General features: G+C 39.1%; 1 protein-coding gene across 1 annotated transcript in view; it reads right to left on the reverse strand.

Moving 5' to 3' along the window:
• VWA8 (von Willebrand factor A domain containing 8) overlaps positions 1 to 19400 on the reverse strand; it is a 429880-nt gene that overhangs the window by 252360 nt on the left and 158120 nt on the right. Inside the window, exons 13-16 of the mRNA XM_058276628.2 lie at positions 19046 to 19206; positions 16944 to 17057; positions 2893 to 3061; positions 297 to 374 (exon numbers count right to left, since the gene is read on the reverse strand). Coding sequence (XP_058132611.1) covers positions 297 to 374; positions 2893 to 3061; positions 16944 to 17057; positions 19046 to 19206 — 522 coding nt within the window. The remainder of the gene's footprint in view (positions 1 to 296; positions 375 to 2892; positions 3062 to 16943; positions 17058 to 19045; positions 19207 to 19400) is intronic.

The following is a 19400-nucleotide window of genomic DNA, read 5'->3' on the forward strand; positions in this document are numbered from 1 at the left end:
CTTGAAACCTTAAGAGTAACACGCCTGTTCAACATAGGTGACAGGGAGAGAACAGATTCCTGGGGAACACCAGCTTCTCCTCTGGAGCTACAATTGTTTTCTATGACATTAGCCATGAGTAGCTGGAAGAAATGGTAAAATCACTGAAAGAGTAAAACATATTCATAAGACAATGCATAGCATTAGGAATAGAAATACCAGCTTAATTAAAACAGATTTTCAAACACTGAACTCTAAGAAAAAAGCAATAGCATGTTAACAATAGAAAAATAACATGGAGAAAAACCCAGACTTACTGTTGGATCCTGTGTCTCTCTAAGTTTGTGTGTAAATGATAACAATTTCTCCAAAGCTTTCTGAGGGACATTTGGGACCTATTTTATGAGAGAATTGAAGAAAGGATAAATTAGGACATCTGCGCAATCAACCATTAATAGTAGCGTCTTAGCAAACAATATTAGAATTGAATTTTTAGAAAATTCCTAAATATAGGTTACACATTTAACTCACAGAGTCAGGTGCTTATTCAACTTTTCAGGAAGCACTTAAGCCCCTGCTTTCTCTTTAAGAATCAGATAATTAAAGCCAAGTCAGTCTTCTCCATATGTAATGTCATTAACAGTATAAAACAAAGGAATCTTTACTTCAGTTAAGAACTGGCATATAGTGTAGAGCAGTTTGATATTATTGATGAATTCCAAAAAGAAATATTGGATTATGCTTGTACACTGGTCTTTTCCTCTGGGCATCTGAGATTATATTGGATTATATTGATTAAGTAATCAAGTAAACGTCTTGTGTTAGTAAGGTGTTGAGTACCCACCCCTTGGTGGGTGGGGACTTGCAGATAAAAGGCACAGCAAAGCCAGAGTTGAGTTTTTGATGTTGGAGATTGATGCTGAAGCCTTAATCTGGAGCCCCAGGAAGTAAGCTCACAGAGGAAAGAGAAGCAAACCCCAGGAAGAGAAGACCTGAGCCAGGAGAAGAACATAGAGGAATAGAGATGGCTCCTTAGACACGGCAGAAACCCCAGGGAGAGGCAGAGCCGTTCACCTGATAGTCTACAGCTGACCTTGTGGAGAGAGGCTCATAGTCTACAGCTGACCTTGTGGAGAAAACAGAGGAGCTGAGCCCAGAGGAACCCAGGAAGCCTGAACCATCGCAGCCTTCGGCAGCCATCTTACTCCAACATGTGGAAATAGACTTTGGTTAGGGAAGTAACTTATGCTTTATGGTATCTGTAAGTTCCTACAGATATACTTCCTACTGGTATCTGTAAGTTCCTACCCAAAATAAACACCCTTTATAAAAACCAACTGATCTCTGGTATATTGCATCAGCACCCCTTTGGCTGACTAATACAAGCGCACACATGGAAAACTTTTCAAATGTTATCATTTCATTTTTGTTAGATTCAGCATGATTTTTAAAACGCTAATTTAGGCATTTTCTTACTAAAACAAACTCCTTTATTTCATATTAATTTTACATGTGTGTCCACTAAGCAGCATAAGGTGCCCAATTAAAAAGAATCAAGCTGTCCATTTGTTCAAGGACTTTTAAAACACATACCCAAGTGGAATGATCAATATATAAATGAACTTTGAAGAGCAGATAGGCAAATAACACACTTTGACTGTTTTGATAGTAAGTTAAATATTTGATTTGTGTTATGCCAAAATTTAAACTTTAACAAATCTAAAATTTTAATTTAAAAGCTTATAAAGAGATGTTTAGAACAATGAGTAGTATAATGTGACCATTTCAAAAATACACCACTATACTTTGATCATGTAAATGATTGGACCTTTTTAAACTCTAAGCCCTTTTCAGCACCTGCATTATCCCACTTATTCTTCAAATGAGTCCTCTGATGAAAGAAGTATTATCCCAATTTTCAGATGAAGAAACTATGGTTGAGCAATTTACACAACATCTGGAAGCTAATTAGTAGTGGAGTTGGTATTTAGAGCCAAGAGGTTTCACTCTAAAGCCTATGCCCTTATCCTTATCCATGTGAGATCCATGCTCACAAATCTAAAATTAATCAGCTCAATCAAGAATTTAAAAGGCAATAAAGGCATTTATGTAAAAAGTTAATTATTAGGGATCTAGACCAGTGTTGTCCCATAGACCTTTGGGATGATGGAATCATTCCCTCTCTAGACTATAAAATGTGGTAGCCACAAGACCTCATGTGGCTACTGAACACTTGAAATGTGACTCAGCCACTGAATTTTTAAATTTTATTTAAGTGCCTGGTGCACTGAGTAGAGCAGATCAAGAACTCCCAAAAGTGCCAAATACAATGTTTGGTTAATGCAGGCATTGAAATGATGGATCAAATAATACTACAAGCCACCAGACAAGTAGGCAGATAAGTGTAGTATATAACACAGTCCTGAGGGAATGAGGACTACTTAGTACTTTCTTAAAAAAAATCTAAAATTTGTCTGGCCTCCTGTTAAAGTCAGAACTTAAAATCATCACTTTTGGCTAATATAAAGGAAAAGGAATTCTAAAACCATCTCCACATGGCAGAAAGAAGAGGGAAGGGCTACATCAGTGGTTCTCAAAGTGTGGTCCCCAGACCAGCAGAATCAGCATCACCTGAGAGCTTGTTAAAAATGCAAATTCTAGTGTACTGTCCCAGATCTACTGACCTAAAATTCTGGAGACGGGTTCAAACGATCTGTGTTTGACCAAGCCCTCCAGATGATTCTGAAAAAATGTTTTTAGTTTGAGAACTACTAACCTACAGCATTACAAGAGGAAACTTGAGAGTAAACAAGGAGAAAGATTCAAATTTTCCAACTCTACTCCAGCATGTGCCAGACCACCCTAAAAAGAGAACAGTTGAAGAAAACAGCCTGGAGCTGGCCTCTCTCTTACCATGTCTTTAATCACTTGAATTTCTTCACTTTTGACAAGCGGTTTCATGCAATGGAAAAAGAACATGGTTAAGAATTCTGGTCCCAGCCACTGCTGTGTAGTACTTCCAATAACAGGGGGCTCTGCCAAGGCGATGATTCTGAAGGAGGGGTGGATAGGAAAAATGGATCTGTAAGGGGGAAAATGAAAAAACATGATCATTCAGGTTAGAAATTAAGTCATGGGAGCTAAAGCCTAGGCAATGATAAGCCGTACATAGTATCATGCTGCTAATACAACTATTATCCAAAGCAGAAGCTTTGAAAAAAATTAGGATATTCTAAGAACCTAAGATTAAAAGGAAAAAAGGATCAGTCACTACTAGTATATGTTGTACCATATCCACTGATGAAATTCTATCCCTTGCACACACCACTGCTTTTTTAGTATGTTGTTACACCTACACTACATTTTCTCCCAAGTCCTTTGAATTAAAACCCCACCTAGATCATATTCATTACATGGTTCCTTTTATTTATTGTCTTTTTATTGTTGAGTTTTATGATCTCTTTATATAACATGGATATCAAACCCTTATTGGATATAGGTTTCCAAATATTTTCTGCCATTGAGTAGGCTGCCTCTTCACTTTCTTGATAAAGTTCTTTGAAACACAAAAGTGTTTAAGTTTGAGGACGTCCTATTTGTCTATTTTTCCTTTGATTGCTTGTGCTTTGGGTGTTAAGATTTAAGAAGCCACTGCCTACCACAAGATCTTGAAAGTATTTCCCAACATTTTCTTCTAAGAGTTTTGTGGTTGTAGCTTTTAAATTTAGGTCTTTGAATCACTTTGAGTTAATTTTTGTATAAGGTGTGAGATAGAGATCCTCCATCTTTTTTCCAATAAGGAAATTCAGTTCTCCCAACACCATTTGTTGAATAGACTGTTCTGGCACAGCTGGATGGGCTTGACAGCCTTGTCAAAAATCACTTTGTCAGGGAGCTGATATGGATAAAGCAGCTGAGCACCTGCTTCCCATAGGGGAGGTCACAGGTTTGGTCCTGAGTATCTCAAAAAAAACCAAAACCAAAAACACACAATATGCAAAAGCCCTTCAACTTTGTTCTTCTATTTTTTTTTGTACTAGATACATATAATTTTTTATTAATCATACAATATGTTACAAAATATGTTTGGTTCACAATAATGCAATCATACAGATTTGTCTTCCTGTGAGGTGCAAAAGTGTTTAATTTTGAGGAAGTCCCATCTGTCTATTTTTTCTTTTGTTGGGCATACTTTGGGTGTAAGGTCCCAGAAACCACCACCTACTACAAGGTCTTGAAGATGTTTTCCTACATTTTCTTCTAGTAGTTTTATGGCCCTAATTTTTATATTTAGGTTATTTATCCATTTTGAGTTGATTCTTGTATAGGGAGTGAAATAGGGGTCCTCTTTCATTCTTTTGGTTATACATATCCAACTCTCCCAGTGTCATTTGTTGAAGAGACTGTTTTGTCCTGTTAACATGGACTTGGTAGGTTTGTAAAAAACCAGTTGAACATATAGGTGAGGGATAATTTCTGGATCCTCAATTCTCTTCCACTGATCAATGTGTCTATCTTTATGCCAGTACCATGCTGTTTTGACCACTGTAGCTTTATAATGTGTTTCAAGGTCAGGCAGTGAAATTCTTCCTATGTCGCTCTTCTTTTGTAGAACGCTTTGGCTATTCAGGTGCATGTACCCTTCCAAATGAATGTGGTAATTACCTTTTCTAATTCTGTAAAGTGGCTGTTGGAATTTTCATTGGTATTGCATTGAATCTTTAAATCAGTTTGGGTAGGATTGACATCTTTACGCTATTTAGGCTTCCAATTCATGAACAGGGAATGTCTTTCCATTTGTCTAGGTCTTCATTCTTTTAGCACTGTTTCGTAGAAATTGGTCTGTAATTTTCTTTCTACTAGCATCTTTATCTGGCTTTGGTATTAGGGTGATGTTGGCTTCATAAAACATCTTGGGTAATTTTCCCTCCTCTTCAATTTTTTGGATGAGTTTAAACAGGATTGGTGTTAATACTTTTCAAAAGTTTGGTAGAATTCACCTGTGAAGCCATCTGGTCCTGGACTTTTCTTCGCTGGGAGATTTTTAAATGTGATTGGTTTGCTAAGTTCTATTTCTAGTAGTGATGGTATAGGTTATTTGTGCATCTCTAGGGATTTGTCTGTTTCATTTTGGTTGTCTAGTTTGTTAGCATACAGTTGCCCATAATATCCCCTTATGATCTTTTTTAGATTGTGTTTACTTGCATCTTCTGTCTTTTTTTTCTTTGTTAGTCTAGCTAGGGGTTTGCTAATTTTATTGATCTTCTCAAAGAACCAGTTTTTGGTTTTCTTGATTTTCCATGTATATATTTGTTCTCAATTTCATTTATTTCTGCTCTAATCTTTATTAATTCTAACCAGATGCTTGCTTTGGGATTGGTTTGCTGTTGTTTTTCTAGTTTCTCTAGTTGATTTGTCAAACCTTTGAGTTTACCTCTTTCTTCTTTTTTGATATAGGCATTTAGGGCTATAAATTTCCCTCTTAAGACTGCCTTTGCTGTATCCCATACTGCGGTCACCCCTCGGGCTGAAGTGTGGTTTGCTGGCCCGGCAGGGGAGCGGCTGCGGTAGGCCTAATTCCGCTGCCCCCATAATAGGGTGGTTGGTCGGGCCCACCACCACCCCTGAAGGAAGCTCGGCATGGGCGCAGACTGCCCTCGGGTCTCCCCTTCTCGGCAGCCATGCTTCCGCGGCCGCCCCTCCTCCCGGATGGCGCCACATGATGCCTTGTGGGGCGGCACCCTTCTTCTTCTTTCTCCCTGCGCAGGCGCAGGGTGGAAAAATCCAGTCTGCCCTTTTCCCTCCCCCCCGACAGCAGCAACAGCCAGGCGTGGGCGGAAAAATCCAGTCTGCCCTTTTCCCTCCCCCCCGACAGCAGCAACAGCCAGGCGTGGGCGGAAAAATCCAGTCTGCCCTTTTCCCTCCCCCCCCCCCCCCCCCGACAGCAGCAACAGTCAGGCGTGGGCGGGAAACTCAAGTCTGCCCTCTACCCCAGCAACAGCAGCCACCAATCACTAAACCCTGCCACTTCCCCCAGCAACAGCGACAGCCAATCCCTAATCACCACCCCTCCCCCGTTCAGTACCTCCCACCGACCTTTCTCCGGCAACCAATCAGAACAGGGCGTGGCTTCGACCAATCAGCCTTCCCCAGCCCCTATAAAACTGTTGCCTCTCCCTCAATAAAGTGGACTTGCGTGTTTACCTTGTCTCCGCGGTAGTTTTTCTGCCGTGCGCCCTCCAGTCCTGAGAGCCCCCGACAAGGGCCTGGCCTCCCTTGTCCCCAGTTTGTCGCCTGCTTCTCCGGGCGACCCCTTCGTCACCGGCTTTGCTGGGCGACCCTGTCAGCCGAACCGCGCAACCCCTGTGAGACCGACCCCTCGTCTGCTGCCGGACCGACCCCTCGTCCCAAGTGGGACCGACTCCTCGTCCCAAGCGGGACCGACCCCTCGTCCCAAGCTGGACCGACCCCTCGTCCGCAGCCAGACCCCACCTCTACCGACCGAGCAAGCCGCCGCACCATACATTTTGAAAAGTGTGTTCTCGTTTTCATTTGTCTCAATATATTAACTAATTTCACTTGCATTTCTTCTTTGAACCACTGATTATTTATGAGTGTGTTGTTTTGCAAATGGACTTTTTTCCTGTCTATTATTGATTTCCAGTTTCATTCCATTATAATCTGAGGAGGTACTTTGTAAAATTTCAATCATTTTACATTTATTGAGAGTTACATTGTGCCCTAATATGGGGTTTAACCTGGAGAAAGATCCATGGGCACCTGAAAAGAATGTATAACCCACTGGGTTTGGATGCAGTGTTCTGTATATGTCTGTTAGGTCTAACTCATTTATCATATTGTTCAGGTTCTCTGTTTCCTTGTTGATCTTCTGTCTAGTTGTTCTATCTAATGATGTGAGTGGGGTGCTGAAGTCTCCAACAATTACTATAGAGATGTCTATTTCTCCCTTCAGTTTTTCCAGAGTTTGGGTCGCATGTATTTTGGGGCACCTTGGTTAGGGGCATAGATATTTATGATTGCTATATCTTCCTATTGGATAGTCCCTTTTATTAATATACAATGACCTTCTGTATATCTCTTATAAACTCTTTGCATTTAAAGTCTGTTTTGTGCAATATTAATATATATAGTTACTCCTGCTCTTTTTTTGGTTTTGGAGTATCTTTTTCCATCCTTCACTTTCAGCTGGTTTGTATTCCTGCATCTAAGGTGAGTTTCCTGAAAGAAGCATATGGATGGCTCATGCATTTTTTACCTAATCTGGCAGCCTGTATCTTTTGATTGGGGAGTTTAAATCATTCACATTCAATGATATTACTGTAAATGCATTATTTACCACCACCATTTTATTCTTCTGTTTTCATATGTCATAATGTATTTTTGTCTGTCTTTTTACTCTTTTGGTTACCCTTTCTGCTATTCTTTCTTCTATATTCTTCTCCAGGCCTCTCTCTCCTGTCTTTTTCTTTCACATTCTAAGGCTTTCCTTAATATATCCTGCAAAAGTGGATTTTTTAAAAAATGAACTCTCTTAGTTTCTGTTTGTTTGTGAAGATTTTACACTTATCTGCATATTTTAAGGACAATTTTGCTTCACAAAGAATTCTTAGCTGGCAGTTTTTCTCTTTCAGTATCCTAATTGTATCATACCACTGTCTTCCAGCCTCCATGGTTTCTGATGAGAAATCTCCACTAAGTCTTACTGGGTGTCCCTTGTATGTGATGGTTTGCTTCTCCCTTGCTGCTCTGAGAATTTTGCCTTAATCTTTGACATCTGACATTCCGAGTAGTATGTGTCTTGGAGTAGCCTTATTCCAATTTATTTGGATTGGGGTACCATGTGCTTCTTAGACATGTAAGTTCATTTCTTTCATGAGATGTGGGAAATTTTTTTTTTTTTGCTTTTATTTCCTCAAATATTCTCTCTGCCTCTCTTCTCTTCTCTTCTCCTCCTCAAACTCCCATAATATGTATGTTGTTGCATTTTGTATTGTTATTCAACTCTCTGAGCCCCTGCTTAAGTTTTTCCATTCTTTTCTCTCTTCAGTTTTAGCTGTTCTGTCTTCAGTATCACTTATTCTTTCTTCTACCATTTCAAGTCTGCTGTTATGTGCCTCTAATTTGTTTTTGATCTCAACTATTCTGTCTTTCATTTCCACGAACTCTGTTACTTTTCTGTTCAGGATTTCAAATTCCTTGTGCCCGCTCAATGTCTTCTTCTTCTTTTTTTAAAGATTTATTTATTTATTTTTCTCCCCTTTCTCCTCCCCTCCAGTTGTCTGTTCTCTGTGTCTATTTGTTGCATGGTTCTTTGTCTGCTTCTGTTGTCAGTGGCACAGGAATCTGTGTTTCTTTTTGGTGTGTCATCTTGTTGTGTCAGCTCTCTGTGTGTGCGGTGCCATTCCTGGGCAGGCTACGCTTTCTTTTGTGCTAGGCGGCTCTCCTTACGGGGTGCACTTCTTGAATGGGGGGCTTCCCTATGCAGGGGACACCCCTGCATGGCACAGCACTCCTTGCACACATTAGCACTGCACGTGGGCCAGCTCCACATGGGTCGAGGAGGCCCGGGATTTGAACTGCGGACCTCCCATGTGGTAGACGGACGCCCTAACCACTGGGCCAAGTCCGCTTCCCTCAATGTCTTCTTGATGTCAGTTATCTCTTTAGTTATATTGTCTTTCAACTCATTAATATGATTTTGGAAATTTGTGCACATCTCATTAATTATTTCTCTCAAATCCTGTGTCTCTTCTGGGGCTTTGATATATTCCTTTTCTTGGGCCATGTCTTCCATTTTCTTAGTATGACTCTTTTTTTTTTTTTTTTTTGCTGATGTCTAGGTATCTGATTAGCATGTAGTTTACTCAGATGCTCAATTTCTTTCCCATATGTAGGGATTTGGTGGCAGGAGGCTGTGCATTACCTGTGCTCTTTGATTCTTGGCTTGGCCTGGATTGTTAGGATTTTTCCTGCTAGGTGCTAAAAACTGGTTCTGGACCCAGTAATTGGTTGCAGACCCACTTCCTAGGGCCTTCGCAAGGGAGGCTATAAAGCCAGAAAAAGTCCTTCTTATTTATTTTTAATTTTCTCATGTGAACTTCCTTGACCTGCCAGCAGATGGCACTCTTTGGTGGCCATTTCAGCTCAATGCCTGGTTGGACTGTGTTTCTTGCAAAACAGACCAGATCAATGTGATAGAGCTCCCTGCCTGGAGGCTAAGAACCTCATATTTCAAACTTTCTCAGAGACAGTTCTCCAGCCTGTATCCCAGGAAGGAAGTATTTCCACTCCCCTCTGCGTCCTCAGCCATCAGTTCCGGTTAGTAGAGAAGGAAATTGGGAGGGTCATATATCTTTAGCCCCTTGCCGACTCCCAGGGCAAACCATGGCATGGTCCCACCCAGCCTGGAAGGGCCGGGGGAACACAGTTTACCAAACTTGTAGGCCAGAAGTTGAATCAGCCTTGGCTGTGTCCCTGGAGCTCCCATTACCTGTAGCCAAGCCCAGAGGCCTGAGTATTCTAAAGTATCTTTGGGGAGGGCGGAGGGTGCTGGCAGCAGCCGCTGCTTGTTTCAACTCACAGTTTTGTTGTTGGAATTCCTCTCCTTTGTCCCTCTCTCCTCTGAGCAGTGTCCAGTCTTTCCTTCGTGTCCTAAACCCTAGAAGATCTTTTTTACAGGCTGTTTCAGCCTGTCCTTTAGCTATTTTTCTGATGGAGAAGAAAGTCCTGTGTCTTTCTAATCCACCATCTTCTCAGAAGTCTCGTTCTTTTTTCAAAGATATTTTTGGCTATTTGGGACCTATTATCTTTCCAAATAAATTTAATAATTGGCCTTTCCAATTATATAAAAAATGCTGTTGGAAGTTTTATTGGGATTTCATTGAATCTGCAGATAAATTTGGATAGAACTGATATCTTTTTGATATTTAGTTTTCCAATCCATGAACATGGGCTGTCTTTCCATTTATTTAGACTTTTTTGGTTTCTTTTAGCAATGTTTTGTAGTTTTCTGTATACAAGTCCTTTATGACCTTGGTTAAGTTTATTCCTAAATATTTGATTCTTTTACTCTATTGTAAGTTGGATTTTTTCTCCTGACTTCCTCCTCAGATTGCTCATTTGTAGCATGTAGAAACACTACTGATTTTTGTGTATTTAACTTGTATCCTGTCATTTTGCTACCCTGTGTTCTTATTAGTTCTAGAAGCTTTGTTGTGGATTTTTGCCAGATTTTCTAGATATAGGGTCATTTCATCAGCAAATACTGAAAGTTTTACTTCTTCCTTTTATTTGGATGCCTTTTATTTCTCTTTCTTGCCTAACTGCTCTAGCTAGAACTTCTGGAACAATATTGAATAACAGTGGTGACAGTGGACATCCTTGTTTTGTTCCCAATCTGCAGGAAAGCTTTCAGTCTTTTTCCATTGAGTACAATGTTAGCTGGGAGGTTTTCATACATGCACTTTATCATGTTGAGAAAGTTTCCATTTATTATTATCTTTTGGAGAGTTTTCATCAAAAAAAGAATGTTGGATTTTGTCAAATGCCTTTTCTGAGTCAATCTACATAATCAAAATTTTTCTTCCTCAATTTAGTAATACGACCTATTACACTGATTCTTAAGGCTCTTTGTTTTGAGATTCAAGCACAAAGGGGAATAAAATGCTGAGTCTACCTTGAATATTGCTAAAATTTTACATGGCCCAATTGGTTAGCAAGGAAATGCTTAAGCATCTGAAAATGTAGGAGAGAACATTCAGATCCTGACTCAAACATGGGTAAGAGAAAGAGCAAGTGTCCAAAGGATCTAGTTGATCATGGATTGTGCCAACATGTCCAGTTATGTTTCACCACTGACCAATAATGGCTCAGAGATTATAAATAAACTGTTTTCAATGTTTAACAGCAACCAATAAAAATATTCAATAAAAATGCAGAAACTGGAAATGAGACAAAGTCACTGATCTTTTTTGCTTCCTTCAGCTAACCAGAATCCTTGTTAGGAACTAACTGTTGGGAATTCACAAGAACTCTCACCCGCTCATCTATGCTCTGGCCAAAGGCAGGAAGGCAAGCATTCAGCAGCCTATAATATTTGTACTCCCCCTTTCCCTGAAGAAGTTTTTCTCATCAAAGGAAGTAGTTCTATTTTGGTCCTTTTTTCCTGTGAGAAAAGCAGGCATAGAGTCTGTTGTGTATGGCCATCCTGCTATTTCTAACCATTAAGTCCTCAGTTTTCCTCTTGTTCTGTAACACAAGTAGCAAAGTCTCTAACAGTTTTTAAGCTAGCATTTCTTAACCTATTCCGAAGGGTATATTAGACATATGAATTACCTGCAAAGAATGTGAAAGCCTGTAGAGCCCTCTGGAAATGATCAGTTACATGAGCTTAGTGAAGAATGAACATACAATGAAGGTATGCAAGAGTCAAATAAAATTGCTTAGAAACTGGGTTTTACACTATGAGATTGGTAGCCCACTGCTAACAGCGGTTAGTTATGAGATCTATGCTATCAGATTTATCATTAAAAGGTAGATGTCCAAACAAAAAAAGAAAATTTTTTAAAAAAGAAAAAGTTGGACTGGCATTAAAGTATTCCTAACTGGTAAATTCAAAAAAGGAAACACTGCTAGCTCAGAGGGTTCCCTAAAGAGTAGATTAATAAAATGACCTTTGCCTTGAGTTTTTTAGTATATATCCCAGAGATGAGATTTATTCACTCATTCTACAAGTGAAATTATTCACTCATGTACCAAATGGCCTACTATGTGCCAGGTATTGTGACACTGGAAACGAAGAGGTAAAATTACAGAAGCAAAACACAGCCCTGACAACATTCAAGACCCAGGCTCCAGTTATTCTTGAAGCTCAACTGTATACTTGTTCTTCCTTTGAGCATGTGAGATACCAATAAATTCCATTTAGCAATTTATTGAATTGGTTTTTTTAACTTGTAACCAAAAGAGTTTTGACAAACACAAAAATGAAAACTATACATTTATGAAAGCAGAATAGGTATCTAAATTTGCCAAGCTGGGTCTAGAGGAAAATAGATTCTTAAATCTGTGCTGGCCTTGGGAAGAGTTAAAGGAGTGTCAGAGAAGGTGTCACAGAAGAGAAAAGAGAAGAGGGACAGTAGATGTCTGCTATGCTGAAAGACGAGGCTGGAAAGGCAGGTGCATGTAGATGTCAGCCCTGAACCCTAAGGCAATGGAAAGTCACTTAAAAAGTGGAGTGATGTGATCAAATTTGTGGATGAGATATTTTAAACTTCTGATGTAGGTGAGTGGGGAGTAAGTAGTTCCATTCAGTAAGTTCAGGAGCTCAAAAGGAATAGCAGGTTTGGAGAAATGAGCTGTTTCTCTGGGACACCTCGGGGGAGATATCAAACAGTCAGGAAGGTAGAACTTAGGACAGGGAACTAAGCTGAATCTTGTAAGGAATGGTCAATGTATAGATAACAGGAAAAGATTTGAGTGACTGAGATTGCCCAAGGAAAAGAGAAGGTTAAGGAGAATCCTGATTTAAACGGTCTCCTGAAGTCCTTCTTAACCTCTCAAGGCACAATTAATAGTCACTTCCCCTGCTGCATTCCCATAGCATTCTGTATAGTGCTCTGGTCTAACATTTAAAAACTGCATTGTAATTACTTATTTATATATCTCTCTCTCTTCATATGTACTATACTACAGAAAGCAGGGACTATGACATATTAGAGCTGGCACTCAATAAACATCTAACCTGAAGGAAAGAAAGACTCGATGCTGAGCATCAATAACATGCATGTGTACTCTCCAAATCAACCGCACCCAATCATCAGTCCATAAATAAGAATCACAAAGGTGCTGTGCTGGGGGACCTAGAAAGTTCATTCAGGTCACCTATAATGAAGTGCAGGAATCTTTTTTTTCAAAAGTTCCCCAGATACTGCTGCATCTAGGCACTGCCTCCATGACTAGCTCCACGGATTACAGTTAAGATATCTGAGTTCAGGGAAGTGGATTTGGTTCAACTGATAAGCGCGCCCGCCTACAATATGGAAGTTACAGAGTTCAAACCCAGGGCCTCCTGATCCGCGTGGTAAGTTGGCCCACACGCAGTGCTGATGCATGCAAGGAGTGCCATGCCATGCAGGCGTGTCCCCCGTGTAAGGGAGCCCTATGCACAAGGAGTGCACCCTGCAAGGAGCTGCCCTGCACAAGAAAAGCACTGCTTGCCCAGGAGTGGCGCGGCACACACAGAGAGCTGATGCAGCAAGATGACGCAACCAAAAGAGACACAGATTCCTGGTGCCACCTAGAATGCAAGCAGACACAGAAGAACACACAGCGAATGAGCAGACAACATAGGGGAGGGGGCGGGGGGAGAAGGGGAGAGAAATAAATTCTAAAAAAAAAATAAATAAATCTTTTTTAAAAAACACAAAAAACGATATCTGAGTTCAACAAAATCACCCGATTAGTGAGTGGGAACAAGACTTTAAAAACAACTCTCAAGATGTATTACTCTTCAGATTGGTAGTAGCTGTTTTCAGAATCCTGATCCCCTGGAGGTAGGAGATTTATTCATTTGTGCAAGACAATAGAAGCTGGTCTTTCTGCTAGGCCAGTGCAACAGTACAACCCTCTTCTGACACCAAGAATAAAAAAAAAACACACTTCCTCTTCTTTTATATATATTAGAGAAGTTGTGGGTTACAGAACAATCCATGCATAGAATATAGGATGCGGATACACCACCCTATTATTACCCCCTTGCATTGGTGTGGAACATTTGTCAAAATGGATGAAAGCACATTTTTATAACTGTGCTATTAACTATGGTCCATGGTTTAAATTAGGATTCACTCTTACGTTGTGCAGTTACATGGATCTTTTTTAAAATTTTTATTCTAGTAACATATATACAACCAACAATTTCTCCTTTTAACCACATTCAAATATACAATTCAGTGCTGTTAATTATGCTCACAATGCTGTGCTACCATCACTACCGTCTATTATGAGAATGTTTTCATCGTCCCAAAGAGAAGTGGGATAGTGAAAAAGAGCTCAATCTTAATTTTCCACAGTAGGAAATCAAAAGATAATGCTTAACACTGAAAAATGAATTAAGAAATATCAATATAACATTCTGTTTAGTGATATGGAGGTAAATACCAAAAGAAGTAGCTAAGAGGTGAAAGTGGTAGCTGTTGAGTGGTAGGAAATGGGAGAAAGCCAAGAATATATGACAGATACTGGTGTTTTCCATAAAAAGCATTGAAACCTCATCTGGCTCTGCATAATATTGATAATAAAACGAAAATAAAATTAAGTGGAGAAAACAAAGCATTGCTATGCACCCCCCCCCCCCCCCCCCCCGCCTTTCTCTCCCCTTCCCACCCTCCCTCCCTCCGTCTGCTCAGAATGACCTCTGAAGTTAGGACTGAGCCTGGCTTGTAATCAAAGAAGAGGCAAAATCAGTCGTGATGATATCAGGAATCTTTGAGAAGGAAGTACAACCAGCCACTCTGAGCCAAACCCCGAACATGATGCTCAGACCTGAAAGTGTTTTCATTTGGAAGAACTTCAGTACTTTTCATAGTAGATGGTTATTTCCTGGACTTCTAGTGAGAAGTACAATGCTCATGAGGTCATAAGGAAAACTGACAGGTATGCATGCTGAGAACTATTGCCCAGTTGCTTTGATTCATCTACTAAAAAATATAAACTGTTTACTAACAGGTGATGCACATGCAGATCATGTACAAAAGCTGGAGTTAAAAATTGAAAGTATGGGAAACGGACTTGGCCCAGTGGTTAGGGCATCCGTCTACCACATGGGAGGTCCGCGGTTCAAACCCCGGGCCTCCTTGACCCATGTGGAGCTGGCCCATACGCAGTGCTGATGCGCGCAAGGAGTGCCGTGCCACGCAGGGGTGTCCCCCGCGTAGGGGAGCCCCACGCACAAGGAGTGCGCCCCATAAGGAGAGCCGCCCAGCACGAAAAGAAAGTGCAGCCTGCCCAGGAATAGCGCCGCCCACACTTTCCGTGCCACTGACGACAACAGAAGCGGACAAAGAAACAAGATGCAGCAAATAGACACGAGAACAGACAACCGGGGGAGGGGGGGTGATTAAATAAATAAATAAATAAATCTTTTTAAAAAAAACACACAAAAAACTGAAAGTATGAAATGAGAGGAATCTTTATAACTTGACCCCCTAGACAACTCAGCCAAGCCATTTACAGGAGTTTGATAATGTGCACCTCAGAAGTAAAAGCAGTAGATAATCAAATGAAAATTTTAATAACTTAGAAATTTAAAATTTTTCTTCTATAAAAAATTCCAAGGAAAATGTTAACAAAACTCTGCTTAAAACATAAACACAGTAAGAAATACAATTGGGAAGCAGATGTGGCTCAAGTGATTGAGCTCCCACCTACCACATGGGAAGTTTCCAGTGCCTCCTAAAGAAGAGAGCAAGCTGGCACGACAGATAGGTACAGCAAGCTGATACAACAAGATGATGCAACAAGAGACACAGGAAGAAATACATAATGAGAAATTCAACAAAACAGGGAGCAGAGGTTCCTGGTGCCTCCTAAAGAGGATGAGCTGGTGTGACAGGCAGGTGAGGCAAGCTGACGCAACAAGAGACACAAGAAGAAAAACATAATGACAGACACAACAAAGCAGGGAACAGAGGTGGTTTAAGCAATTAGGTACCTCCCTCCCACCTCAGAGGTCTGGGTTCAGTTCCCTGTGCCTCCTAAAAAAAGAAAGAAGATGATCAGACACAGCAAGTGCAAAGAACGAGGAGATGGAGAGAGATTAATAAATAAAATAAACTTTTTTTTAAAAAGGAAAAAATACCCTTAATTTTCTTACATAGGATTTTAACATTTAAAATATGGCAGCAAACCCTAGGGCAGGGAGCTTCAATTAAATAAAGTCAGATTAATTGACTAGGAGTTCCTCAAGGCACTAGTTCCTAATTGCGTCAAAATATCCCTGGAAATGTAATGAGACAGAAAATGAATTATATATGTTAAAGTTTCTTTAATTGAAAATATAATACACAATTAAAGGAAATATTTTACTTCAAACTTTTTATTTTGTAATTTTTCAAATCTATAGAAAATTTGAGAGAATAGAATAATCAACATTCATATATTCATTACTTAGATTTCACTAATTATTAAGATGTTGCCACATTTGTATGGTTCTCTACAAATATCTCAATCTTTCTCTGTGGTTTGTGTGTGTGTATGTGTTTGTACACATATACATGTTTTTTTTCCTGAAGCGATGTAAGTTATACACTTTTTTACTTCATCGCTTAAATGCCTCAGCATACTTCTCTTAAAACTAGGAATATTCTCCAGCATAACAACAATACCATTATGATACATAAGAAAATTAATATTAATTCAATCACGCAATTTACATAGTCCACATTTAAACTCTCCCACTTACCTTTTATACTTGCTTTTCATTTTGTTTCTTGATCCAGGATCAAATCAAGATTCACATATTGTATTTGGGTGTTAAATCTCTGAAAGAGCATTTAAACAAGCCACAAAGAATGATCCTGCATCAAAAGTCCTGTCTGGGAATAACTGACAACTTCCAGGGAGGGTGGACTGAGTTAATTGTGAGGCTTTTGTTCCACTCAGAGTATACAAAGTCTGCAGCCAGAACTGAACTGCTAGGGTAACAGAGGAGGGATTACCTTCTTGGACTAATGTTCTCATAAAATATTTTAAAACTCATCCAAAAGTTACACTGAGAGTGCAGAATACATCTTGGATAGCCACCTAAATTTAAGAAATAGCAAATTACTAGAATGCCCAGGATGCCAAATTAAGTTTGAAGTTACCAAGGCTTGACCCTAGGTACAGAAAAACAATATAAAGAAGGCACACCTCACAATCAGAGTAAGAGTACCCAAAGTTACCTCTTCTGTAGCTGCTCATCAGACATTTGCAGCTCCTCTTTTAAACGTGTATACCTGTCTAATCTCAGCAGCCTAGAGCCATCAAAGAGGCTTAGCTCTCGATCATGGATTAACCTAAGGGAATAAGGAAGAAAGTTAGGATATAAATTAACTGTTTTTTTAAATTGTGGATATAAAAATAAACACACACATTTATATATAACATAAAATTTGCCATTTTAACCATTTTTTAGTGTACAGTTTAATAGTGTTGATTACATTCACAATGTTGCATTGTGTAATCATTAGTACTATTTCCAAAATTTTTTTATCACACAACACAGAAACTCTACCTATTAAACAATCTCTCCCCCAGCCCCTGGTAGCTTCTAATCTACTTTCTGTCTCTATGAATTTGCCTATTTTAGATATTTCCTGTAAGTAGAATCATACAAATTTTTTTTGCGCCCAACTGATTTCATTTAGGATAATGTGTTCAAGGTTCATCAATGTTGCTGCATGTATCAGAACTTCATTCCTTTTGAAGCTGAATAATATTCCACTGTACGGATATGCCACATTTTATTTAGCCATTTATCTGTTGATGGACACTTAAAAGGTGATTTCCACCTCTTGGCTATTGTGAATCATGCTATGAATATTGCTATACAAGTATATTTTGAGTCCCTGTTTTCAATTCTTTGGGGTATATATTGAGCAGTGGGGTTGTTGAGAGTGTAAGAACCACTGGCTTAGCACAATACCCAGGAAGAGTAAGTACTCAATTAATGGTAACTGCTGCTACTATTACTTGGCTAAACAAGCAAGAGATATGCAGTAAAACAATGTAGCTAAATGCCATTTTGTTTTGCATCTGCATTTGTTTGGGAGAGAACAATATTGCAAATCTGTGGGATTTTTAATGGTAAAGCACTAAAAGTTTGTGATGATTATTTTTAAATGTCACAAATCTCATAAGGATTAACACAATGTATTTGGAATATTGCAATTAAACTCAATATCTATGTCTCACCAAGGACGAACTCTTTGAATAGTTGAGGAAATGATTTATTCCCCTTAGATGATTTTTCTTAAGTCAAAGTTAAAAATCAAATATCTACAAGTTATAGAACAATGGTGAAACAAAAATAATCAGTATCATTAATTTCTACAATTATATAGAATGGGAATATTTTCCCATGAAAGTTACATATTTACAGTATTCTACTAACATTAAACTCTAGAGAAGTTAATTAGGAATGTATAGATATTTTCCCCACCTAAACTAAACTAAGAAAATAAGAAACTAAACTAAACCTAAACTAAACCAAACTAAGAAAATACAAAAATGATTGAGTTTATAACCATAAAGTGAACGTTTTTAGTCTACGTAACATATAATCAGGCAGCCATTATATATTTTACCCAAAGTATTACATTTTCTCTCTCTCTCAAAAAAAGATTCCAACAGAATGAGCCAATTGTGATTTATAAGAAGTCTGTATACACTGAAGCTTTGACTTTAACAAATTACAGAAATATAAGTTGTATGACTTGTGGCAAAAATCAAAATATACAAAGTCTTTCAAAATTACTACTGAAAAATTTTTAGCTCTTACACACAGAATTTTGCTTTGGCAATGGCTTTCCAAAAATGATTATTATTTGAAGTTTTACAGTACTATGTTTACTACAATTAAAAAGTCTACCTGGGAGCAGATGTGGCTCAAGCAGTTAGGTGCTCACCTCCCACTTGGGAGGTCCCGGGTTCGGTTCCCGGTGCCTCCTAAAGAAGACGAGCAGACACAACGAGTGGACACAACAAACAGACACAATGAGCTGATGCAGTGAGCAGACAGACAAGGGAGGTATCTCAGGGTGGGAGGAGAGCACAGTAATAAAAATTATTTTAAAAAAGATAAATAAACTTAAAAAAAAAGTCTACCACAGTACTTAGATATGGAATTATGAGTTTCTCAGTATCGATGTAATCCAGTTCAAACAAAAAAGATTTTTAAATGAGTTATATGTTTACTACTCAAATCAGTGTTTCTTTTCATTTTTACATTTTAATTATATAATTTTACTTTTTAAAGTCAGCATATTTAGTAACTCATACAAACCTCTGCAATACAGCAAGTGTGCCTGTGTTGACTCGATGAATGCCATCCAAGAGCACCAGCTTCCCCTCCAGAGCAGCATTCACAAGCGGCGAGGAGCGCCAGGCCGTGTCTCCATTGGGAAGGGTGTACCTCTGCTGCAATAGGTCACGTGCAGTCATATCCTAAAACCAATCCCCACCATGAACCAAAGAAAATGTGAGAATTAATTTTTTAAGACATAGATGGTAATTTATTTAGCTTTACAGGGTTACTTCTCTTGGAATATAACATTCCATACAACTGGGAAGTCATCTTCTCCAGTCCATCAAAGTAAAAGAAAAGGTTTTTTGGTCTTTTGAGGTTTTCTCCTAACACT

The sequence above is a fragment of the Dasypus novemcinctus genome, chromosome 15, assembly GCF_030445035.2.
Source record: "Dasypus novemcinctus isolate mDasNov1 chromosome 15, mDasNov1.1.hap2, whole genome shotgun sequence".
NCBI lineage: Eukaryota > Metazoa > Chordata > Mammalia > Cingulata > Dasypodidae > Dasypus > Dasypus novemcinctus.